The sequence below is a fragment of the Convolutriloba macropyga genome, chromosome 8, assembly GCF_964194025.1.
Source record: "Convolutriloba macropyga chromosome 8, txConMacr16.3, whole genome shotgun sequence".
Lineage (NCBI taxonomy): Eukaryota > Metazoa > Xenacoelomorpha > Acoela > Convolutidae > Convolutriloba > Convolutriloba macropyga.
The window spans coordinates 19,535,039-19,561,432 of record NC_134475.1 but is presented as its reverse complement, the minus strand read 5'-3'; the positions used below and the strand labels follow the sequence as shown (position 1 = coordinate 19,561,432).

At 35.0% G+C, this 26,394-nt stretch overlaps 1 protein-coding gene across 1 annotated transcript in view; it reads left to right on the top strand.

The window, feature by feature from the left end:
- Positions 1-26,394, top strand: part of LOC142344979 (uncharacterized) — a 120,248-nt gene that overhangs the window by 91,688 nt on the left and 2,166 nt on the right. Inside the window, exons 3-5 of the mRNA XM_075397062.1 lie at positions 4,781-4,939; positions 11,324-11,490; positions 23,849-24,005. Of these exons, the coding sequence (XP_075253177.1) occupies positions 4,839-4,939; positions 11,324-11,490; positions 23,849-24,005 (425 nt within the window). The 5' untranslated portion in view covers positions 4,781-4,838. The remainder of the gene's footprint in view (positions 1-4,780; positions 4,940-11,323; positions 11,491-23,848; positions 24,006-26,394) is intronic.

Here is a 26,394-nt window from a genome sequence, read left to right as displayed (position 1 = left end):
TAACTTTACCTTCACTATAACTTAATACGAAACTGTCCGTATCCATATAGTGAAGTGTTAGATCTTTGAGGGATGGTTGTAGAATATTTTAGAATACATCATACATGTGTATTTACTTAATTCTAAGACAGTAACACCTACATATACTGGAGAATCATATTCTATTTTTTTTTATTTATTCTATTTGGCTATAATCTCTATATCTAGTTATATTCTGAAATGATGGTTTACTTACACTTTTCATTATCTTTTCTTCATCATGCAAGAACTTGTTTTGAAAGAAGTGTAGAGGATTCATGCACATTCTTCCATATAATGAGTTATTTATTAATTTCCTTACATCCTTTTCTGCTTCAGTTTTAGCTGTTGCTCTTTTATTTGTATTGTTTTGTATATAATCGCTACATATATAATCTTGTTTAAATTTAATTACTCTATGGATTGTTGTTACTTTTACTCCCATCTTAACATAGAACTTTAACATCCTATAATGAACCATATATTCTGTTTTGTTGTTTTGGTCTAAGATTAATTTCTCTGTTCTTGCTTTACTTTTCTCTCTTTCTCTGCATCCCAATTCATTATCATTTATCTTTCTTTTATTAGGCATTAATGCTAACTGTTATGTTCTCTCTTTACAATCATTAGTATAATCAATATCACAAACTATCTAGTAACCATGATCACTATCATCTGGAGTATTCAATATTACATCTAGAGTAGTAGTAGTAATAAACTCAAAATCCTTGTAAGGTAACTTTTGCATCATTGCATAACCATATAGGTTGTTTGCGTCTATGTACCATATATTTCTATTAGTAACTTTATCATTAGCATTAGTATTAGTATTAGTACTAGTAATAGTATTAGTATTAGTATTAGTATTAGTATTAGTTTTAGTATTAGTATTAGTATTAGTATTAGTATTAGTATTAGTATTAGTATTAGTATTAGTATTAGTATTAGTATCAGTATTAGTATTAGTATTAGTATTAGTATTAGTATTAGTATTAGTATTAGTATTATCATTAATATTAGCATTAGTATTAGTATTACTAATATTTATATATCTGTCACCCATTATTCCGCATATACCACCTCGCTTTGCTCCAACAAAATTATTCAGCATTTGTTTATCTTTTAATGTATCTAATGTTACACCGCTTGACATTAACCAACAATCAAAACTATAACCCGGGAGACTAACGTAATGTAGTGGATTGAGCTTGAATTCTTTCATACTTAGTTTAACATATTCATTCATGCAATAGTCTAATATTTCCGCATCACTTTGTAAATACTCTATAGTTAGATCTTTACCAGTTTTATTACTGTTTTCATTATTAAAGTTATCTACTTCTTCTTGTGTTGGTAATTTATTATGTAGAGAGGATTTAAAGTCTTCTATTTTTAGATTACCTATAACTTCTTGGTAGGTTCCTTTGCTACCATTGGCAGCTTCGCTGTCATAATCATCCAAACCAAAGTGTTCATATGGATATAATGTTTTAGTTTTACATCCGTATATCTTTGCTATTTGATCTACAGGCATAGCTAAGAAGTTATAACTGTCTAAGAATTTGAGACAACCAATGCTAAACATCTTAGATTTACCAGCAGCTAGTGGTATATTATCTACTTTTCTTTTATCATTATTCTGTTTAAAGAGTTCGCTGTATAGTAGGTTGAAGTCATAGCCAGAGCCATTATGGAATATTACTGGAATGAAGTTTTGTTGTTTGTATCTTAGATTACATATTTTACATGCGGGTCCTCTATATTTACCAGTTTCATGACAATGATCTCTTATTTAATTAATACGTGTTTTGCTGCAGATATGACAAGTGTTATTAGCTTCATGATATAATTTATCTTCTTCTGTGAATATCATCTTTTCATTATGTTTGAAATTATTCTCAGTTTCTATTTCTAACAGATCTCTAGCAAATCTTTTGATGCAGCCTAGACCGATGTAGTGCTTGAAGTTACCTTGCCAGGTGTAACCCACAGCTATTGGAATATGTTCAGCTATTACATTTTTAAAATCATTAGTTGAGACTTCAACAATGCAACATTCTATATCGGCAGTTAGAATATTTTTTATATTCTGACGTTTGTGTTCATTTACAAAAGTAATATGTTTTTTCTTAGGACAAAAAATCTCTGGTTTGAATGAGGTGCTGCATTCGTGTTTATCATATTTAATTTGTGAGATAAATCAATAGGTACACCTATCACAATAATAATATTTAATGTTGTTTTTATTTGGTCGTTCTAACAAGGTTTCTATATTTTTTTATTAGGGCACAGTGTTCTATTTGACCATTACTCCAAACTAGTATTCTTTTACATCTTTTTTATCTTTATTAAAATCATCCAGTTGTTTAAACAATTCTATTTTACCATTACCACAAGGTGTGTATACCCAAATATTAATATTATACAATTTCTGTATTCTTATTATATAAGCAAAATCGTCTTCATGTTGTTGTCTTGGTTCAATTAGTTTATCTACATATTTAGTTTCTCGAGTTGCATGGTGTGGAGTAGGATGTAGCCAAGCAGTTATAGTTAGTTGTAAGCAATTGTATTTATAACTACGTATATTTAATATCGATTTAGAGTTTTGAGATCTGGAGGTAAATCTATATAACTACCAATAGATGCTTTAGTTAGTTCAATGTTTAACTGAATACTTCTTATTCCAAGAAACTCAAAATCATAACCATAGCCTTCATATAATTCCTTTTAGAAATCTAGCCACCGATTGAAGTCACCATATTCATATATTGCATTATTATTAATATAATCAGTATTGAAAAATATTTTAGTAGTTTTAACTTCTTCTTTGGTTCTCTTCTTATAATCACATTCAGCCGTGATCTTATATTTAAAACTCTTAACTTTACAAAACTGGTAACAGTTCTTAATTTCTTCTAAAGAGTAATTAGTTGCTTCATCTATATCTTCAATGTAATTCCCACCTTTATCAGTAATATAAAATTCTCTCATGTTCTGACTTGAGTTTATATCGAAGTCTTCTGTGTTTTCTAGATACATGCGATTGTGACTATATGAATGAGTAGTTAGAGCTACTTTACTTCTAAATTCTTCATGACATTCTTTACATTCATACTTAATTCTGGTGTAGATATCCTCTTCAGTTTTATTTTTGGGTTTGGTGGCTGGTTTAGTTTTAATATTATAATCATCTTCATCCAAATTATACACCCTCTCCGAGATTTCCTCTTCTTCAGACTCAAACATTTTCTCCAATAGTTCCTTATGTTTGAGATCTTATGATTGATGCTTGTATAAAGCCTTCTTTGATTCAAAGGATAGATTACAGACATCGCAGAAGTTTATGACACTAGTATTAGTTGATTGAGACATGATGTATTTTTTAGGGAAATAATCAAAAAATAATATTTCGAAAAATGAAAATGAAATGCAAAAGTGTATAAATAAACCTTGGAAAGAATATTGTAATAATTGTAAAGAATAATATATTCTTGTTATGTTTGTAAAAATATGGTTAAAGTGAAAGATTATATAGAACATTTGGGATATCATTATTCTGATCCTGATCAATATCTAACATGTAGTATGTGTAACGTTTATAAACATATATCATTATATAGATTTAGAAATAGGAAATGTAGACTATGTATTTATCTTCATAGATATAGATATGGTCACACTAGAAATCAATTCAGAGAGCATGTTTATAAGTATAATATTCAAGAAGACATAGAAAAACACTAATCACTGTGTTTCCACCGATCTCAGTTTTTTTGACTGTATATCCATCACAGTGTGTCCAATATACAGTCTCACAGAAGGGATCATCCTTTTTAAGAACTGTGAATTTGGTTTTTTTATCTCACTTAGTTTTATAGTATTTCATCAAAGTCGGGGGACGTTCACTGGAGTCAGTGAGGAAGGAACCCCAAACCTTCCGTTTGCTAAAGCAACTTAACTAGACTCGATGATTTAACCACTACGCTAAGTGAGACAGAAAGTTTTAGTTTTAAATTGATTAAATGTTGATTGGGGATATATGAAAATTTTTATTATTTTAATATTTCTTTCAATTTATGTTCAAGTTTTTTCGCAAGTTGGTTTTACGTGCTTTTTACACGGTCTCATCTGCGAAGCAGTTTCACTGATTAGTTTTATACTTGTATCTGGGGACGTCCACCGGAGTCGGTGGGGATAGAACCCAAACTATCCGTCTGATAATAGTTAATTACCAGCTTAACTCTGTACTAGAGGTTTGCACTAAGTGAGACAAGAAATGATAGATTTAAAATATTAAAGAAGTGAATATAGAGCTAATATATAGTAGTGGATAAAACAAGGGATTCAACAAACAGTAAAATTTGGCTCGATTCGACATGCGCGATTAGCGTTAGGAGAAAGGGACAAATTTTACTGGTGGTTGAATCCCTTGTTTTATCCACTACTTCTGCACCATCAGCACAGTTTTGCCAAAATATCACAGTTAAGTAGGAAAATTTGCAAAAAGTGTACTAATGTGACCTGGTGGGTTTATATTTCAGTAACGATGTTGATCAGACAGAATAGACCCCATGTGTTTTACGATGATTGGTGAAGCAGTTATTGTACGAACAAAATTGCTTTTTTACATAATCATAAAGACAAGGACAAAATTGAGCCAGGGCAAAGTCAGGCAAAAAATTAGGAAAAAATTCTGGAAAGCAAATTGGAATACATTTTGAAAATGGCGAAAAAATTAATGTTGAATATGATGTTCCAGAAATTAGCTGAGAAAATGTCGCTGCGTGATGTGAATAATAGTTACGAGGAAAACACCAATGCTGGCGATCTTGATGAGTCACCGAATGGATCTGACGACAATGGAAGTGATGCTAATTCTGAAGAGGAGCCGGCTGAAGACATCAACTTCAGGAACTTTGTAAAATTTATTCTTTTTTGCAGCGTTTAAACCCAAAATTGGCTTTTTTGAAGTACTGATAACTGATATTTTTTTAAACAATTCAGCACTTAAACTTTGGTGGAAAACGCACCACAAATTATAGATTATTACATATTTTCCTCACAGTAGAAAAAGGTTTTTAAAAACACTGAGCTAAACTGTTCATAGGAATGTTCATGAACTAGTCCAATTTTGATAACTGAATAACTTGCCCAGGTCGAGGTGCCAGACTGAAGTAATTACTGATCAAACTCAAATCGAACGCATACCGTGTTTCCAGACCAAAATTCCAGGGTCTGGGAATTAGTTAGAGCGCACAAAGTCTCGACAAGAGCATGATTGTGGTCTGATCAGATGTCACTTCCGTCTTGAATGCCCTATTCAGAGGTGTATTGAAGCGCATATTAGTCTGATTAGAAAAAACTTCGAGCGCATTTTTTTTGTAATATTTTAGACTGAGATATTCACTCTACCAAGAAGCAATAATAAAGCAGCGCTCTGATCAGGGAATAATCTAGAGTCTGATGACGTTGAACAAAACCAAGGGACCCAGCTGATAGCAATAACCGGTCACTGTGCAAAGGAATTTCATGTACAACCATCAACAATCAAGTTTATTACAGCAGCAGCTTGAAGAATTTTTGAGTTTGAGTTTGAATTTGGGACATTGGTTCTAAACTGTACACTGTTACTGGGGTACGAAGCAGTTATAAACACGTGGATGGTTTTTACTGGCTTTTCCTGATTGGGATTACTTGTCGTTGATTACTTCTGGCTAGCCGTGTTTGCAGTTGTTATTGAACATTGTTGGGCATAAAGGTAAATTTTGTCAGGGATAGGGAAGAAAGAAAGAATAAGTAGGTAAAAGAAGAGGAAAGAAAAAATAGAGATTGAATTAAACTAAGACTAGAAGAAAGGCTGAGAATTATTCAGCTTTGTTTGTTTGCTCGAGACAGCTGCGGCGCGTTGGGGGATCGAACTACCGCAGTATTTTTCATTTAGTATACTTATGTGTTGTGCCAAAATACACACGTCCCTGCTTGAGAATTGTCTTTATTCAGTTATCGTGGCTGATGAGTTTCTCTCGATTTTTGAATTGAATTCGTTATACATTCGAGATACTTTAGAACCATTGGTCCGAAGTTTGCCGGTTTCGATTTGTATTGTATTTTTTTAAAAATGCTGAGCATTCAAGCTTGAGGGGATTAACAAAATTTCTGTACGCACTACTCCCGAGAGTCCTCCTCTAGAGGAGAAGTTTCCTCACGGCATGGTTCCGGTGATTCCTCTCGAAAACTTCGGCGACGGAGCCAGGGATCCCCGGCAGATTGCCCGAGAGAAGCTTCCTCTGTTTGAGGGGCTGTTACCGGATGGGCTGTTGGAGGCTTATAGGGCTTGGAAGCGACAGAAGCGCATTTTAAATCCTAGGAAAAGGCGGGCAACTTCTGATTCTGATTCAAAAGGATCGAAGAAGCTTCCTGACCCTAGATTAGATCCTGACTTTGACTCGAAGGATCCTTTGGGTCTTAGTCGGTGATCACTGATTTTTAAATCAGTAAATAGGAAGAAACGGTTTTAATGTCAGTAAGCCTAATCAATCAGAAAGTCTAATGTGCTTTTGCAGTTGTTCTTTGGACATTGCCTTTTTTTCCATGAGCCGTAAAATTGCTTCAATTTTGTTCTTTTGTGCGCGCTTGATGTATTCTTTTGCCAAACGTATCTGAATGTTTCTTATAGTAGGTGAGTTCGATTTTTCATGTAACTTTTGCACGCTGTACCATCGAGGTTTCCTGAAACGTATTCTCAATGCTCTGTTTTGCGCTTTTTGCATGATTGATATGACCGTTTGCGATTGGTTTAGCCAGCAAGCGTTTGCATATAGAAATAGGGGCCGGATCCAGGACTTGTACAGCAGAAATAAACTCTCCTGCTTAACATTGAGGTTGCTTAGACGCTGCAGTTGGAAGATTCGCTTGTTTGCTCTGCTTGTGATATCTTTACAATGTTCATTCAAGTTTAGTTGTGGCGTCATGGTTATTCCTAAGAATTTATGGTTTTCGCTTCCTCAATTTGTTTTCCGTTGATGTTTAAACTGAGACTTGTTTGTCTGTTCGAAGGGTTTTTGAATAGCATGTTCTTTGTTTTGGCCGGGTTCATTTTGATTTTCAACTTATCACACCACTTTATGAGAGTGTTGAGTGAGGCCTGGAGTTTGCTTTGTATTAACTGACTGGACTTTGACCTGTAAAACAATGCAAAGTCATCTGCAAACTGAGAAATTTTTGCTGGCTTTTCTGGAACGTTAGAGACATAAATTAGGAATAATATGGTCGCCACAACGCTACCCTGGGAGACCCCGACTGTTGGTGAGAACTTCTCGCTTCTCGTATTCTTAATTTTCACGTAAACAACTCTTTGTGAGAGGAAGGAGTTCACCCATTTGATGATTTTCGTCTGTATTCTGATTTTAATCAGTTTATCAATCAAACCTAATCTCCAGTCTGCATCAAAAGCTTTTTCGACATCAAGGCAGACAAGTCCCACCATTTCTGACCACTGGTATGCTTCACTTATATGCTGAGTCAAAACAAGGAGGTTATCGGTTGTGCATCTGTTTGCTCTGTATGCACTTTGTCGTGGTCTAAAGACTTTGTTTGCTTCACAGTGGTCTAGGATGAGATTTTTAACAACAGTTTCACACACCTTTACAATACAATTTGTAAAGCTAATTGGTCTGTAATTTTCTGCTTTTTTCTTGTCTTTTTGTGGTTTTGGAAGCATTGTTACTTGTGAGTCTTTCCAAAGGCATGGCACGTAAGAATTATTAATTGAGCTGGAAATAATTATGCATATGAGAGCTTTAATGCTTTTTGGTAGCGCCTTCAGTAGCTGATAGTTCATTTTGTCTGGCCCGGGGCGTGATTTACTTGTATTTTTCAAAATTTCATTAAATTCTTCAACTTTTAAGAAGATGATTTTTGCAGTTATTTCTTTTGGATTGGTTTCTGATAGATTTTTTGTGTTTTTTTCTGTCTCGAGAAATCGTTTTTGTAAATCTTCGTTTTCGTATTGGTGTTCTATCATTGTCTCACTCAGAATGCTTTTGAACATTTCACACTTTTCATGGTCAGTTATGGCAATTTTGTCTTTAAACGTTATTTGCAATTTTGATCCGCTCGACTGTTGTTTATCGCTGGTGATGGTTTTGATTGCTTTCCAGAACCCCTTGTTTCCTGCTTGTTTCGCTGTTTCAATTAATTTTCTATTTTGTCTTTCAATGGAACGTTTGATTGCTCTTCTGATTTCTCTCTGCAATAAATTGATTTCCTTTCTCAATCGATAGAAAGTATCATCCGTTGCACGTTTTAGAAGTTTCCCTCATGTTGCACGTGTCATCCGTTGTTCAGTAGTGTGAAGTTTCCTTCATCAATTATTTCAGCAATTTTTCACCGTTTTCGTTGTTGTATGTACAATTGAACTCCTGATGAGGAGAATTGAAATCTCCTCATATGAATACGTTCTGGGGATTGTTGTCAAATATTTCTTTAGTATTTAGGTCTTGATTGGGTGAATTGTAAACATTGATTATCCATAAGTTTCCAATGATTGGCGTTTCCAAGTTTACACCGAATATTTCTAATGCTTGTCCGTTACTGTTTTTTTCTTGATATGATTGGGGTGACCTCTTTGACATTTATGCTCTTTTTTGCAATGATAACAGACCCATGAAAGTTGCTTGCTTTTGCTTCTGTTATAATGAAATATTTCTCATGTACGAAACGTGTTTGCCATTTCTTGACTTCATTTAAACAAGCAATGTCGATGTTTTCTTTCGTCAGAAACAAGAACAACTCATGAATTTTGTTTTCTAAGCCACGACAGTTCCATTGTAAAATTTTAATGTTGTCCAATTTGAAGAATTTGTTGGCTGTTAGATTTAATCATGTTTGTGTTAACAGTTTGCACTAGGTTTGCCTTCTTGATGTTATCGTTAATTTCTTGTTCATCTATTCTTTCGTTAAACACTCTGGAGGCACTGTTGCTAACGACGCTGATAATATCGCTATAGGACATCGTATTGAGACTGTTTCTCATTTTACTGAGACTTTCAGCTACTAGAACAGTAATTTTTGTAGTTGTTAATGACTGAGTGTTCTGAGTAGCTTTCCTTGTAACCGCACTTGAGTATTTTACTTCTTGTTTCTGTTTATTTGGTTCAGTCACAGCGTTCTGATATGCAGGACAGCCTCTATACACTGTTGCGGGTGAGCCACCACAGTTTGCACATTTTGCTCGTTCTTTCAATTCATGGCAACTTTTCACAGTGTGTTTGCCCGCGCATCGTAGCCATCTCAATTCGTCTTTACAATCGCTTGCTGAATGACCAAACTTTTGACATTTGAAGCATTGTTTAACGTCAGGTGGTTCTTTACTTGGTTCGCAGTGGTGGAGCTATTTAGCGCAATGTTTGACTGCGGCTGCTACATGGTTTGAGGAATCAGTTATTACGCGAATCAGTTTTGTTGGTTTTCCGGTGGCCCTGCTTGTTATCCGAAGCACCTTGATCACATTCATAGCATTGTTGTTGAGAAGTTCTTCCTTCACTTCGTTTTCTTGTATGCTCTGATGAATATTTACAATAACAAAACTTGGTTTAGATTTGACTTTTGGCAGAGTGTTTCTCGCGTTGATAGAAGTGTTTGGAAAGACAAGTTGAAGATTTGAGGCGTTCATCACACATTCTCTTGTGGTTTGGTCTTCGGGCTGGATAAAGATCATTGTTGTTCGTAAGTTCTCTGATACAATTGATTTTGACTTGAGGGAAGTTATTTCTCATCAAACGAGCAAAATGAACTTGTGTTGGTCTCAGATTAATCGTTATTATCACTGGTCTGATTGTTTCTCAGTTGGCGTTTTGATTATTTCGGGTTCGTTTTCGTTTGTTTTTGACTTGAACGAAGTCTTGTTCATCTTGTGATGTTTCGTTTGCAATGTTTCGTGCTTCAGAGGGAAGTGCACTTAACTGGATCATTTCGGCCAGCGCCGTTTTGCGAATTTGAGGCAGGAAGGCTTTAAATTGAGCTTAAGACTTTTGAAGATGAAGGATAAAACTGGGCGGAAAATAAAGACTTTAAAGCTTAAGACCTTTGAAGGTGAGAACAAAACTGGAAGAAAAGTAGAAGAACAATCGGGAAATAGAGGAAAAAAAGTCGGGATTTAAAACCTTAAGCAATTTTTAATGACAAATCTCTTTTTATAAAAGTCTCACACCCAAAGGACGTTCCTATACAAAGTGGAGTACTTGCTTGTTGCTTTCCTATCACACTTTGAGGTAGTGATCTGAAATTGACATTAATAGGGGTTTAATCATCATTAGGCTAATAGCAATAACCGGTCCCCTTCCCAAGTAATTCGGAATAACTGAAGATCGAGGTTTTTTTATGGAAAGCTGTCTAAGTTCCTCTATTGATTCAGGAACATGCCCCAATGACATACCAAACGAATTATTTTTTCAACAATTAAGTGGATTTTCCTTGGTTCAATACATTAATTTTGCAAATTTTACATCAATTTTTATGAAAAGAATATGTTATAGCAAAATTAATAGATTTTTCATAATTAAAAGTATTCTCTGATCAATCTACTTCGAGCGCGCTTGGTTCTGGTCATAGAAGATTTCGAGCACGCTTGATTCTGATCAGGGGGGTTCCGAGTGCACTTAAGTCTGATCAGAGGTAGATTAGAGCGCGCGCTAGTCGACTCAGAGGAGGATTCTAGTGCGCACTATTTTGATCAGGAGTGACTTTGCAGCGCACGATAGTCTGATAAGAGTTAATTAGGAGCGCAGAAACTTATTGACAATTGTCTAGAAAGTATCTTGGCTTCGCGGTATATCGATACAGAAAATGGTCTGATCAATGGCCATTCTTAGGATCGTCTGGTCAGAGGCCATTTCAAGCGCACAATCGTCTCGACAATGGCCCGGAGTTTGTCTGGACCAGGTTGCACAATAGTCTGAACAATGGCCTGATTTCGATCTAATCAGTTTTGAGTTCCGCCTGGGAAGGTCTGATCAGAGAGAGCCTCAAGCGCAGTTCGAGCGCACAGGAGGTTTCGGGCGCACATAAGTCTGATCAGAGGTTACTTTTGGACTGGGATGGTTTGATTAGAGATTACTTTGGTCTGGAATGGTCTGAACAGAGGTCACTTCCGTTTGGCACCTCAACCTGCGTAGAAGAGAAAAATTACCCGAACGAATTAGCCTCAATTTTAAAGTGAAATAGTTAATTTAAATTCAACCTTTCATTTCAATGTTTATTATATGTAATGTGTTGGTTGAATTAATCACAAAGTTTATGACAGATTGGATTTTTTTGAAAATGACATGGGAAGGGTACAGGACCCCGAAGCAATGCTTGACTGGTTGGCGAACAGGTACAGAATGAAGAAGAAAATGTTCAGAAAAGCAGCCGATTGTTACTTTGCTCTGAACACATATCTGTTCATATTCCCAGTTTTACTCCTCACAGGTTGGTTCATCTACATACCAAAAAAATTGCAGTGTAACCAACGTTTTGACAGTCACTTGCGAGCTGCAGAAGCATTTTATATGAGTTATTAATAGCCGCCGTCAACGGCTGTTATTTAGGCGCTCTTCTTTTTGTCAATCCAAAGGATTTGGATTGTATTGATGTGCTGTCTTTCTTTTTTTTAAGATCTTTTCACACTTTTTTGGGCTTTTTTTATGTCAGTTAGAAGTCGAATTGGAGTGGTGATTTTAGTCGCGCTGAACTACTAAAGTGAGCGAAAATTAGCAAACTATCTTTAAGGTGGAGTCAGAAATTAGTGTTTGAACAAATTTTCTGTTTTTGAGAGGGAGTCTTTTTTCCCGTGCTTCAATTTGACTTCTGTTTCAGAGTTTCTTTTCCTTGAGTGCTTTTAGTATGATACCTATGAGTTCTAATTGCGCCTAGATGAAATTGCTAGAATTCATCAAGGGGCAGCTGAATCTTTTAATGACCTGAACACTTTTTTGTCAGAAAACATTAAAGAGTTTTTGAATTTGCCTATTTTCAATTTTTTTCTGTTGTCTTATCACTTAGTATCATTAATGACAGGTCCCATTGGTTGACAATGAGGCGCAAAAAAAACTAATTGATGGTCGGTGTTAATAGCTTATTAGTTTTCATGACTTTAAACTTAATTCTTCTCAAAAACTATGAGTTAATTTTTTAGTTTTTGTTATACTTTTTGTATTTTTTGTTGTCTCATTGTTTATACTCATCAATAACAGGACTCATAAGTTGCTAATAGGGGTTATTTTAGTCGATTAAATCGTTTCAGTTCAAAGTTGATACCTTCTATGCCTTTGACATCAATTAATTTCAACAAATTTTATAGAATTTTTGAATTTTTCTCGTTTTAGTTGTCAGCTTTTTTTAGTCTTTTATCTTTGTCTTATTATAAATAATTTTTACTGGTTTCTGAAATCCTTTTTTTTGTTTAAAATATTCTCATTTCAGAGCTATTTCTTTCTCTGCCTTATATGCTGCCCGTTTTTTAAAAAAAAACTATTAGTGCATTTTTTGCAAGTATTTATCGAATTTATTGCTGTCTTAGCACTGAACCTCATTCATGAAAGGTTTCATTGGTTGATTTTAAGAGACAAGGGAATGTAGTTAATGGCATGAGATCTTAGAAGTCGTTTTTTTAGTTTTGACCATATCTTTAAGAAATAGATCTGATTTTTTAGTCTTGCTTGTTTTTTTGTTTTTGTGGTAAAATTGCTTAATCTCAATAGAGTCAAACTAATTATTCTCATTGGACATCTAATACGGCCCTTTTTTGTCAGGTCAAAGCCAAAGCAATTCTTTGGATTTCAGCAATTGTCCTGCTATGTTTTTTAAAATTCGTTTCACCTTTTGATCGCGTTTTTCGTTTTACTAAGTCACGATTTTCTCGTCTGACTTTGACTTACTTCACACACTATTTCAACTGAATGGATTTTAAATTTTTTCACGTAATCAATTACGCAATGTGGCGAATACTGTCGAAAGCTCAAAATCAAAAGAGACGGGATAAACCGATAAAGCCCGGTTATTAAGTCATTGAGAATTAGCTTATCAAAGGTCATTAGAGTGTTTGGTAGCTGACATTGGTATTAAGCTTATTAGTTTTCAGTTTTGAAGTTTAATTATTTATAGTTTTAGCATCCAACTGAAACTGCACGCCGAATTAGAACATTTTTTTAAACTGAAAAAAAAACAGAAAAAAAATTCGGGCAATCTCTGAATCACTTGTGATGGTTTCTGAGAGTTCAGTTTGCATTTTTGTTAAATTCTCTCAAACGAAGTTTGTAACAATTATATAAGTCCTGCGTTCCTTTTCCCATTCAATTGTTCTTGCTACCAATTTCTTTTACTAATCTCTTTCTTGTCTGACCAACAAATTTTGAGACTGTTTGGCTTTAGATTAAACTAGTGAAGCTAGGGAAATAAGTCAGGGAGCAGTTCTACTACTCATCCCTGCTTTGCTCCTCTCTCGCTGAAGATGGCTCCTTAAGTTTCAGCCTCCGACTACCAAAGCCAACTCTCCTGAGTCTTTTGGAGCAATTTGTCTGACGTTGGTCGCTTTATTTTTCATATAATTTACATAACGACATCAGCAATTATTTCTTAGCGTAAATTGATGTATGGATTATTCTTCTCATGTGAAAATTTTGATTCAAATGCAAATTTTTCTATTATGATATTTAAAAGCTTGAGATTTTTAAGCTATATTTTTTTTTCTCGTAAAGCGTTTTTGTTTTGCAAAACCATTTGTAAAGGCAATTTTAGTGGAAAGCAATTTCCTGATCTAAGTCGCTTGTTTATCGAAAGTTGTAAAACTATGAGCAGTTGTGAAAAATTGAAGAAATGCTATTGTATTATCATACACTACTTCAAATTATTAGCTAATTTTTTGAAAAGATTCTTATTGCCTCAGAAAGCAAGCTTTTGGTTCTACAAAGTTTCGATAAAGAAAGTTCATGAAACCCTGAGGCACTCAGAGAAGTAAAAAAAATTAATGAAAGGCACCTGAAAACAAAAATTCAGCAATGAGAACCTTTTTTCTAGAACGTTTCATTTCTTTCTAGTTTGTGAGTATCGCATATAAAGTTTTTGAAGCATTTTTAGAACAGTTCAGTGTCTGAGAAATGTTTATTACTTAAATGCTTTTTTGCCTCGAGCGTTTTTACGTTAGGTTGTCAAATTGAGAAAAAGATATTTCTTCAGTCAATTTACCTGAACAGTGGATACGTAAGCAGTTTTGAACTAAATTGTACAGATTATTTCTACATGCCTAATTTAGTTCCACACTGTACATTAGATTTTACCTAAAACAACATTTAGAGAATAATCAAAAACACGTATATGCGCTAACTGTTGTCAATTTACACTGAGAACTGGAGGGTGCAAATTTTTTGCGAAATCCGTGTAAAATTCGGGTAAAATTTCCTGGACTGTACAAATTACCTGAACAGATTAGCTAAATTTCAGATAAAAGTTCAGGCAGTGATACCTGAATTTTTCAGACAAATTTTAGGTATTTTTCATGTGTGTTCAGGTATGATTCAGGTGAGACAAATCTACCTGATCTGTTCAGGTAAGTTCAGGCGTTTTTTCAATTTAATTTTACCTTTTTACAGCTTTTTAAAGTGGTATCTTAGGAACACTTTTGACATTTGATTAATAGCCGCCCTCATAATATGGTCGCCACAACGCTACCCTGGGAGACCCCGACTGTTGGTGAGAACTTCTCGCTTCTCGTATTCTTAATTTTCACGTAAACAACTCTTTGTGAGAGGAAGGAGTTCACCCATTTGATGATTTTCGTCTGTAATCTGATTTTAATCAGTTTATCAATCAAACCTAATCTCCAGTCTGCATCAAAAGCTTTTTCGACATCAAGGCAGACAAGTCCCACCATTTCTGACCACTGGTATGCTTCACTTATATGCTGAGTCAAAACAAGGAGGTTATCGGTTGTGCATCTGTTTGCTCTGTATGCACTTTGTCGTGGTCTAAAGACTTTGTTTGCTTCACAGTGGTCTAGGATGAGATTTTTAACAACAGTTTCACACACCTTTACAATACAATTTGTAAAGCTAATTGGTCTGTAATTTTCTGCTTTTTTCTTGTCTTTTTGTGGTTTTGGAAGCATTGTTACTTGTGAGTCTTTCCAAAGGCATGGCACGTAAGAATTATTAATTGAGCTGGAAATAATTATGCATATGAGAGCTTTAATGCTTTTTGGTAGCGCCTTCAGTAGCTGATAGTTCATTTTGTCTGGCCCGGGGCGTGATTTACTTGTATTTTTCAAAATTTCATTAAATTCTTCAACTTTTAAGAAGATGATTTTTGCAGTTATTTCTTTTGGATTGGTTTCTGATAGATTTTTTGTGTTTTTTTCTGTCTCGAGAAATCGTTTTTGTAAATCTTCGTTTTCGTATTGGTGTTCTATCATTGTCTCACTCAGAAGGCTTTTGAACATTTCACACTTTTCATGGTCAGTTATGGCAATTTTGTCTTTAAACGTTATTTGCAATTTTGATCCGCTCGACTGTTGTTTATCGCTGGTGATGGTTTTGATTGCTTTCCAGAACCCCTTGTTTCCTGCTTGTTTCGCTGTTTCAATTAATTTTCTATTTTGTCTTTCAATCGAACGTTTGATTGCTCTTCTGATTTCTCTCTGCAATAAATTGATTTCCTTTCTCAATCGATAGAAAGTATCATCCGTTGCACGTTTTAGAAGTTTCCCTCATGTTGCACGTGTCATCCGTTGTTCAGTAGTTTGAAGTTTCCTTCATCAATTATTTCAGCAATTTTTCACCGTTTTCGTTGTTGTATGTACAATTGAACTCCTGATGAGGAGAATTGAAATCTCCTCATATGAATACGTTCTGGGGATTGTTGTCAAATATTTCTTTAGTATTTAGGTCTTGATTGGGTGAATTGTAAACATTGATTATCCATAAGTTTCCAATGATTGGCGTTTCCAAGTTTACACCGAATATTTCTAATGCTTGTCCGTTACTGTTTTTTTCTTGATATGATTGGGGTGACCTCTTTGACATTTATGCTCTTTTTTGCAATGATAACAGACCCATGAAAGTTGCTTGCTTTTGCTTCTGTTATAATGAAATATTTCTCATGTACGAAACGTGTTTGCCATTTCTTGACTTCATTTAAACAAGCAATGTCGATGTTTTCTTTCGTCAGAAAAAAGAACAACTCATGAATTTTGTTTTTTAAGCCACGACAGTTCCATTGTAAAAATTTATTGTTGTCCATTTTGAAAAGTTTGTTGGCTGTTAGATTTAATCATGTTTGTGTTAACAGTTTGCACTAGGTTTGCCTTCTTGATGTTATCGTTAATTTCTTGTCCATCTATTCTTTCGTTAAACACTCTGGAGGCACTGTTGCTAACGACGCTGATAATATCGCTATAGGACATCGTATTGAGACTGTTTCTTATTTTACTGAGAACTTCAGCTACTAGAACAGTAATTTTTGTAGTGGTTAATGACTGAGTGTTCTGAGTACCTTTCCTTGTAACCGCACTTGAGTATTTTACTTCTTGTTTCTGTTTATTTGGTTCAGTCACAGCGTTCTGATATGCAGGACAGCCTCTATACACTGTTGCGTGTGAGCCACCACAGTTTGCACATTTTGCTCGTTCTTTCATTTCATGGCAACTTTTCACAGTGTGTTTGCCTGCGCATCGTAGCCATCTCAATTCGTCTTTACAATCGCTTGCTGAATGACCAAACTTTTGACATTTGAAGCATTGTTTAACGTCAGGTGGTTCTTTACTTGGTTCGCAGTGGTGGAGCTATTTAGCGCCATGTTTGACTGCGGCTGCTACATGGTTTGAGGAATCAGTTATTACGCGAATCAGTTTTGTTGGTTTTCCGGTGGCCCTGCTTGTTATCCGAAGCACCTTGATCACATTCATAGCATTGTTGTTGAGAAGTTCTTCCTTCACTTCGTTTTCTTGTATGCTCTGATGAATATTTACAATTACAAAACTTGGTTTAGATTTGACTTTTGGCAGAGTGTTTCTTGCGTTGATAGAAGTGTTTGGAAAGACAAGTTGAAGATTTGAGGCGTTCATCACACATTCTCTTGTGGTTTGATCTTCGGGTTGGATAAAGATCATTGTTGTTCGTAAGTTCTCTGATACAATTGATTTTGACTTGAGGGAAGTTATTTCTCATCAAACGAGCAAAATGAACTTGTGTTGGTCTCAGATTAATCGTTATTATCACTGGTCTGATTGTTTCTCAGTTGGCGTTTTGATTATTTCGGGTTCGTTTTCGTTTGTTTTTGACTTGAACGAAGTCTTGTTCATCTTGTGATGTTTCGTCTGCAATATTTCGTGCTTCAGAGGGAAGTGCACTTAACTGGATCATTTCGGCCAGCGCCGTTTTGCGAACTTGAGGCAGGAAGGCTTTAAATTGAGCTTAAGACTTTTGAAGATGAAGTATAAAACTGGGCGGAAAATAAAGACTTTAAAGCTTAAGACCTTTGAAGGTGAGAACAAAACTGGAAGAAAAGTAGAAGAACAATCGGGAAATAGAGGAAAAAAAGTCGGGATTTAAAACCTTAAGCAATTTTTAATGAAAAATCTCTTTTTATAAAAGTCTCACACCCAAAGGACGTTCCTATACAAAGTGGAGTACTTGCTTGTTGCTTTCCTATCACACTTTGAGGTAGTGATCTGAAATTGACATTAATAGCGGTTTAATCATCATTAGGCTAATAGCAATAACCGGTCCCCTTCCCAAGTAATTCGGAATAACTGAAGATCGAGGTTTTTTTATGGAAAGCTGTCTAAGTTCCTCTATTGATTCAGGAACATGCCCCAATGACATACCAAACGAATTATTTTTTCAACAATTAAGTGGATTTTCCTTGGTTCAATACATTAATTTTGCAAATTTTACATCAATTTTTATGAAAAGAATATGTTATAGCAAAATTAATAGATTTTTCATAATTAAAAGTATTCTCTGATCAAACTACTTCGAGCGCGCTTGGTTCTGGTCATAGAAGATTTCGAGCACGCTTGATTCTGATCAGGGGGGTTCCGAGTGCACTTAAGTCTGATCAGAGGTAGATTAGAGCGCGCGCTAGTCGACTCAGAGGAGGATTCTAGTGCGCACTATTTTGATCAGGAGTGACTTTGCAGCGCACGATAGTCTGATAAGAGTTAATTAGGAGCGCAGAAACTTATTGACAATTGTCTAGAAAGTATCTTGGCTTCGCGGTATATCGATACAGAAAATGGTCTGATCAATGGCCATTCTTAGGATCGTCTGGTCAGGGGCCATTTCAAGCGCACAATCGTCTCGACAATGGCACGGAGTTTGTCTGGACCAGGTTGCACAATAGTCTGAACAATGGCCTGATTTCGATCTAATCAGTTTTGAGTTCCGCCTGGGAAGGTCTGATCAGAGAGAGCCTCAAGCGCAGTTCGAGCGCACAGGAGGTTTCGGGCGCACATAAGTCTGATCAGAGGTTACTTTTGGACTGGGATGGTTTGATTAGAGATTACTTTGGTCTGGAATGGTCTGAACAGAGGTCACTTCCGTTTGGCACCTCAACCTGCGTAGAAGAGAAAAATTACCCGAACGAATTAGCCTCAATTTTAAAGTGAAATAGTTAATTTAAATTCAACCTTTCATTTCAATGTTTATTATATGTAATGTGTTGGTTGAATTAATCACAAAGTTTATGACAGATTGGATTTTTTTGAAAATGACATGGGAAGGGTACAGGACCCCGAAGCAATGCTTGACTGGTTGGCACACAGGTACAGAATGAAGAAGAAAATGTTCAGAAAGGCAGCCGATTGTTACTTTGCTCTGAACACATATCTTTTCATATTCCCAGTTTTACTCCTCACAGGTTGGTTCATCTACATACCAAAAAAATTGCAGTGTAACCAACGTTTTGACAGTCAGTTGCGAGCTGCAGAAGCATTTTATATGAGTTATTAATAGCCGCCGTCAACGGCTATTATTTAGGCGCTCTTCTTTTTGTCAATCCAAAGGATTTGGATTGTATTGATGTGCTGTCTTTCTTTTTTTTTAAGATCTTTTCACACTTTTTTGGGCTTTTTTTATGTCAGTTAGAAGTCAAATTGGAGTGGTGATTTTAGTCGCGCTGAACTACTAAAGTGAGCGAAAATTAGCAAACTATCTTTAAGGTGGAGTCAGAAATTAGTGTTTGAACAAATTTTCTGTTTTTGAGAGGGAGTCTTTTTTCCCGTGCTTCAATTTGACTTCTGTTTCAGGGTTTCTTTTCCTTGAGTGCTTTTAGTATGATACCTATGAGTTCTAATTGCGCCTAGATGAAATTGCTAGAATTCATCAAGGGGCAGCTGAATCTTTTAATGACCTGAACACTTTTTTGTCAGAAAACATTAAAGAGTTTTTGAATTTGCCTATTTTTAATTTTTTTCTGTTGTCTTATCACTTAGTATCATTAATGACAGGTCCCATTGGTTGACAATGAGGCGCAAAAAAAACTAATTGATGGTCGGTGTTAATAGCTTATTAGTTTTCATGACTTTAAACTTAATTCTTCTCAAAAACTATGAGTTAATTTTTTAGTTTTTGTTATACTTTTTGTATTTTTTGTTGTCTCATTGTTTATACTCATCAATAACAGGACTCATAAGTTGCTAATAGGGGTTATTTTAGTCGATTAAATCGTTTCAGTTCAAAGTTGATACCTTCTATGCCTTTGACATCAATTAATTTCAACAAATTTTATAGAATTTTTGAATTTTTCTAGTTTTTGTTGTCAGCTTTTTTTAGTCTTTTATCTTTGTCTTATTATAAATAATTTTCACTGGTTTCTGAAATGCTTTCTTTTTTGTTTAAAATATTTTCATTTCAGAGCTATTTCTTTCTCTGCCTTATATGCTGCCCGTTTTTTAAAAAAAAAAACTATTAGTGCATTTTTTTCAAGTATTTATCGAATTTATTGCTGTCTTAGCACTGAACCTCATTCATGAAAGGTTTCATTGGTTGTTTTTAAGAGACAAGGGAATGTAGTTAATGGCATGAGATCTTAGAAGTCGTTTTTTTAGTTTTGACCATATCTTTAAGAAATAGATCTGATTTTTTAGTCTTGCTTGTTTTTTTGTTTTTGTGGTAAAATTGCTTAATCTCAATAGAGTCAAACTAATTATTCTCATTGGACATCTAATACGGCCCTTTTTGTCAGGTCAAAGCCAAAGCAATTCTTTGGATTTCAGCAATTGTCCTGCTATGTTTTTTAAAATTCGTTTCACCTTTTGATCGCGTTTTTCGTTTTACTAAGTCACGATTTTCTCGTCTGACTTTGACTTACTTCACACACTATTTCAACTGAATGGATTTTAAATTTTTTCACGTAATCAATTACGCAATGTGGCGAATACTGTCGAAAGCTCAAAATCAAAAGAGACGGGATAAACCGATAAAGCCCGGTTATTAAGTCATTGAGAATTAGCTTATCAAAGGTCATTAGAGTGTTTGGTAGCTGACATTGGTATTAAGCTTATTAGTTTTCAGTTTTGAAGTTTAATTATTTATAGTTTTAGCATCCAACTGAAACTGCACGCCGAATTAGAACATTTTTTTAAACTGAAAAAAAAAACAGAAAAAAAATTCGGGCAATCTCTGAATCACTTGTGATGGTTTCTGAGAGTTCAGTTTGCATTTTTGTTAAATTCTCTCAAACGAAGTTTGTAACAATTATATAAGTCCTGCGTTCCTTTTCCCATTCAATTGTTCTTGCTACCAATTTCTTTTACTAATCTCTTTCTTGTCTGACCAACAAATTTTGAGACTGTTTGGCTTTAGATTAAACTAGTGAAGCTAGGGAAATAAGTCAGGGAGCAGTTCTACTACTCATCCCTGCTTTGCTCCTCTCTCGCTGAAGATGGCTCCTTAAGTTTCAGCCTCCGACTACCAAAGCCAACTCTCCTGAGTCTTTTGGAGCAATTTGTCTTACGTTGGTCGCTTTATTTTTCATATAATTTACATAACGACATCAGCAATTATTTCTTAGCGTAAATTGATGTATGGATTATTCTTCTCATGTGAAAATTTTGATTCAAATGCAAATTTTTCTATTATGATATTTAAAAGCTTGAGATTTTTAAGCTATATTTTTTTTTCTCCTAAAGCGTTTTTGTTTTGCAAAACCATTTGTAAAGGCAATTTTAGTGGAAAGCAATTTCCTGATCTAAGTCGCTTGTTTATCGAAAGTTGTAAAACTATGAGCAGTTGTGAAAAATTGAAGAAATGCTATTGTATTATCATACACTACTTCAAATTATTAGCTAATTTTTTGAAAAGATTCTTATTGCCTCAGAAAGCAAGCTTTTGGTTCTACAAAGTTTCGATAAAGAAAGTTCATGAAACCCTGAGGCACTCAGAGAAGTAAAAAAAATTAATGAAAGGCACCTGAAAACAAAAATTCAGCAATGAGAACCTTTTTTCTAGAACGTTTCATTTCTTTCTAGTTTGGGAGTATCGCATATAAAGTTTTTGAAGCATTTTTAGAACAGTTCAGTGTCTGAGAAATGTTTATTACTTAAATGCTTTTTTGCCTCGAGCGTTTTTACGTTAGGTTGTCAAATTGAGAAAAAGATATTTCTTCAGTCAATTTACCTGAACAGTGGATACGTAAGCAGTTTTGAACTAAATTGTACAGATTATTTCTACATGCCTAATTTAGTTCCACACTGTACATTAGATTTTACCTAAAACAACATTTAGAGATTAATCAAAAACACGTATATGCGCTAACTGTTGTCAATTTACACTGAGAACTGGAGGGTGCAAATTTTTTGCGAAATCCGTGTAAAATTCGGGTAAAATTTCCTGGACTGTACAAATTACCTGAACAGATTAGCTAAATTTCAGATAAAAGTTCAGGCAGTGATACCTGAATTTTTCAGACAAATTTTAGGTATTTTTCATGTGTGTTCAGGTATGATTCAGGTGAGACAAATCTACCTGATCTGTTCAGGTAAGTTCAGGCGTTTTTTCAATTTAATTTTACCTTTTTACAGCTTTTTAAAGTGGTATCTTAGGAACACTTTTGACATTTGATTAATAGCCGCCCTCATCTCCTCAGCCGGCTTTTATAGCGCTCCTATTTTTTTTTACTTCGTCTTTCTTTTTTTTCGCTTTACCCATTTTGCCGCTTTTTCGACATTTTGCGTGAAATCTTTTTGACTTCTCTAGGCTAGTTTCACTCTCCTGTCATGCTGCTCAACGTCTTTTTAAACAGCAGTTGCTCAGCAAAGCAATTCAAAATGAAGAGAGTCAGTATAAAAAATTCAAAGTCAGAAATAGAAACGGGATAATTCCATAAAGCCCATTTTTAGATGCCCTGTACTTGAACGTTGTTCTCATAAGTTTTAGTTACTATCTACAATGCTTATTGGTATTGATACTAGACGGTGTAGCCTCTCACTGAGACAGGAGTATGTTCAATTACGAAATGACATCAAAATAAATTGCACTTGAAAATATTTTAATACAAAAATCAATTTTTGTTGATTTTTTCTCTTCTTTCAATCCCAATAGAGTTATGGGAATCAGCGGCGGCTATTTTCCGGCTATCTGCCGGGTTTGTCTATTAAATTGAGGTCCGAAGCCAAAGTGACATCCAATGAGACCACATTAGCCACGTAGGGGGCACACTTGAAATTACAATTTCTAGACATCCTTACTCATAGAAAATGTACCAAAGTTAGAAAAGGTCCTCATAACGCCGCAGAAGTACACCCCAAAAAGACCTCGATTAGTCAAAATCACTCACAAAAATAGATACATAAAAAATAGATACATAAAATGAACTAAATTAGGAGAAAGCTTGGTATCTTACTTGGCATCTTACCTTCAGTTTTTGATGGCAAAATGTACGGAAGTAACGAGGCGACTATCAAAGATCACACTTGATAGTATTTTCATTTTCATTTACCTTAAATTGAAACTGAGCGATATTTCAGAAATTAATTTTTTTTCAAAATGATGATGCTTGAATACAATTAAAAGCCTAAAAAACCATGGAGAAATGGTGAGGCAAGATCAAAGATATCAGTTTATGGCATTTCATTTTCCATCACTCTTAATTGAAACGGAGGGACTTTTCAGAATTCATTTTATTTATCAAATTCTCTTAAAACAATCTCAAAATGATGATGCTTGAATACAAATAATTGTCCAAAAAACCATGAAGTTGGTACGATATGGTATATTATTAACCTCTTAACCACTTTTAATCACTTAATTGATATCAAATAATAAATGTTTTTAACCACTTTTACATGCTCAAAAACGCGCATTAAATTAGGCTTAATTGCGGATTGCAGATTCATTCAGTGCAAATATTAGATACATTCATTGCGAAATCGATTTACCTTGCGTACGAAAAAAAAAAACGATACATAAATGGAACGGTTTCGTGATACATTGCGCGATAGCCCGAAAAAAATAGGATACAGAGCTTGTATCTCCGTTTCGCTGTTAAATTTTGGATATTTTCGTGAGCACGGGTTGCGCAATTTCCTTCAATTTTGCCTGTTTTTGCTAAAGTATCTATTTTTTAGCAATATTGTTACATTTTCAGAATATTGACATAAGAGAAACAAACAAGAGATACACAGATCGGGCAAATTTGCCCGTGACAATTTTTGTATACCTCTGCGGCGTTATGATGGACTGTGTCCGATGAAATGTCACTTTAACCTGAAATGGTCTGATCAGAGGTTACTTTATCAAGGGACATCAATCTGGGTTATAGTTTTGAAAGAAGCTCCCATTTCTTATTTTTTTAGCATTAGCAACTGTGCTAACACACGTTGATGCTGTAGAAGAGGCCACACATGGTAGAAGAATGATAACACAAGAACACGCACATGCAACTCGGCATTTTATCATTGGCAGTTTAGAGGCAATTTGTGTTCTATGGCAGACGACACAGATGCAGATTGGGTTAGATACACTCTATGTTCATCGAATAATCAAAATTAAAACCTCACAGCTAAACACTCATCATACTTCACCGGAAGTTGTCCAATTTATTTGTTAGTGGCACCGGCTGATAATAAAAAGTCCATCTGACGCATACCTATTTTGGATCGAGGAATTTACTCTGGGACGCCTGTCACTATAGAATATGGAGGGAGTAAAAAAATGCAATAAATCGGGATTGGCAATGTTATAGATCAACCATGAGAGTGCATGCAATTGTCGTCCGGATGAACCATAATAAATTTAACAATTATTCGGGATAAATTTCCGGCAATGCAGCACTGGTGAGCCACACCGATGTCTTCCGGTCGAGAGTTCGAGAGTAGTGGACACCCAAGCCGGGAACCTCAATTTTTCTTTTACGGATATTAGGGGTTGAGCTATCCTTTACCGTTTGTGAGAATTATTTTTAAGGTTTTTTTTAGAAGAAACATAGAATGTGGGTCTTCTGTACCTAAATATGCAGAGCGAATTAAACAGTTCATTCTGTTAACAATTTTATCAATTTGATCAAAAGGGTGAACGCCCCAGGTTGAACAAAGTTGGAAAACTTACTAAGGTCTTACCAAAGCACCGCATAAGACCTTACCAACGCCTTACTACGGCACCGTACTACTGCCGTTCTGAGGTTTCCAAGGTGCCGTACTAATGCTGTATCAAAATTAAAAGGTGCGTTGCCGTAATATAGCCGTACCACGTACCAAGATTAATAAGGTGCATCTTAATATGAAATAAACTGAACACTGTCGAAAAACACTCTAGTTAGAAACTGACTGATGAGAATTTTCCAGGATAGTTTTATGGGCTTTTCCCTCCTCCGTTTTTATTCCGGGCTTGTGGCCTGCAGCGGCGGAGTTACTGAAACTAAAAATTTCTGATATTGCACGGTAACAAAAGTAATTGTACGTTTCTTCAAAACAAACGAAACAAAACACGAGATAAAAAAACATGACGAATCAACTTTAAAATTTTCGGAAAATTTCTCAAGTCAAGTTAAAAACCGACTGTTTGAAATTTTCCCGTATTCTCTGTATGGTTTTAACCTGCTCTTTTTAATCCCGGTCTTCATAATAAAATTACGCCTGTCAGACTGGTTAGAAACTCTGGTTAGATATAGTTCCTGCATCAATATTTAGGAAATGGTTGAGGAAGAATTGGAAGGAAATCAAATGAATATCTATATTAAGAAAGTTTTATTTGTCGGACATTAAATCTGGAAAAATAGCTTAGAGGACGTCCAAAACCTAGAAGAACTCCTAAAACAATACGTTAGAAGACGTCCAAAACGTGTTACGGCCTTATAAGGCACCCTATTATTTTTTAATTGCTCTCAAACGAAGTCTGTAGCAATTATATTAGTCCTGTCGGTCTTCTTTTGATATTAGTCCTGTCGATTTTTCGCTTGACCGATTTTACGTCTGACGCTTTTGGACTTTTCGTCCTCAAAAACGGGATAAACAGGTAGCGGGCATTAAGTGCTCTTTCAGCTCTGTTTCAGCTCAAACTGTTTTGGTATACTTATACTTATGGTGTGAAGGGCGGTTCTTAGAGGTTGAAGACACGCCACTGTTGACCCCACCCCCCACCCCAATGTGCCCTCCAATCAGCCTGCCTGCAACCCTCCCCCCCCCCCCCCCCCCCCTCCCGTGGCTAGCTACTGACGAATAACCGCTTGCTAAAAACGCAACTTTATACTATTTGGCAATTTTTTTCAAGTTTTTTAAAAATTTTTAAAATTTTTTTGGTTTTTTATCAACCCTAGGTTTTGAGGAATCTCCTCTAGGGTTTGATAATAGGTACTGCAGTGTTTCTAGTGGTAATGGAATGGTTTCAACGTTTTAACATCATGAATTTTACCAATCTTTTGACAAAACGTGCAATTTTTTCAAATTTTTTGATTTTTTTTTCCTTTTTCATGTCTTTCTAGACCCAGGGGCCAGAAAATATCCTATGGATTTTGATATTAAGTTACTGGTAAATTTTTATTGGAATAGGTTTTCAATTTTTTAATGTCACAAATTTTAGCAATTTTTTGATAAAACTTGCATTTTTCAAACTTTTTTTGAAATTTTTTGCCGTTTTTAGATTTTTTGAGCCTTAAGAGCCGAGGAACCTCCTCTAGGGTTTTGAAAATAGGTTACTGAATAGTTTCTAGATTAAATGGAATGTCTTGCGAGATTTGTAACTCACGAATTTTAATATTTTTAAAAATTTTTTTTGCCATTTTTTTTTCAATTTTTATAGTCATTATTCAGATTTGTTGAGCTTCAAGGGTCAAAAAGGCCTCCGTTAGGATTTAATAATATTTTACTGCAAAATTTTTGCTGGTCATGGATTAATTTTCAACTTT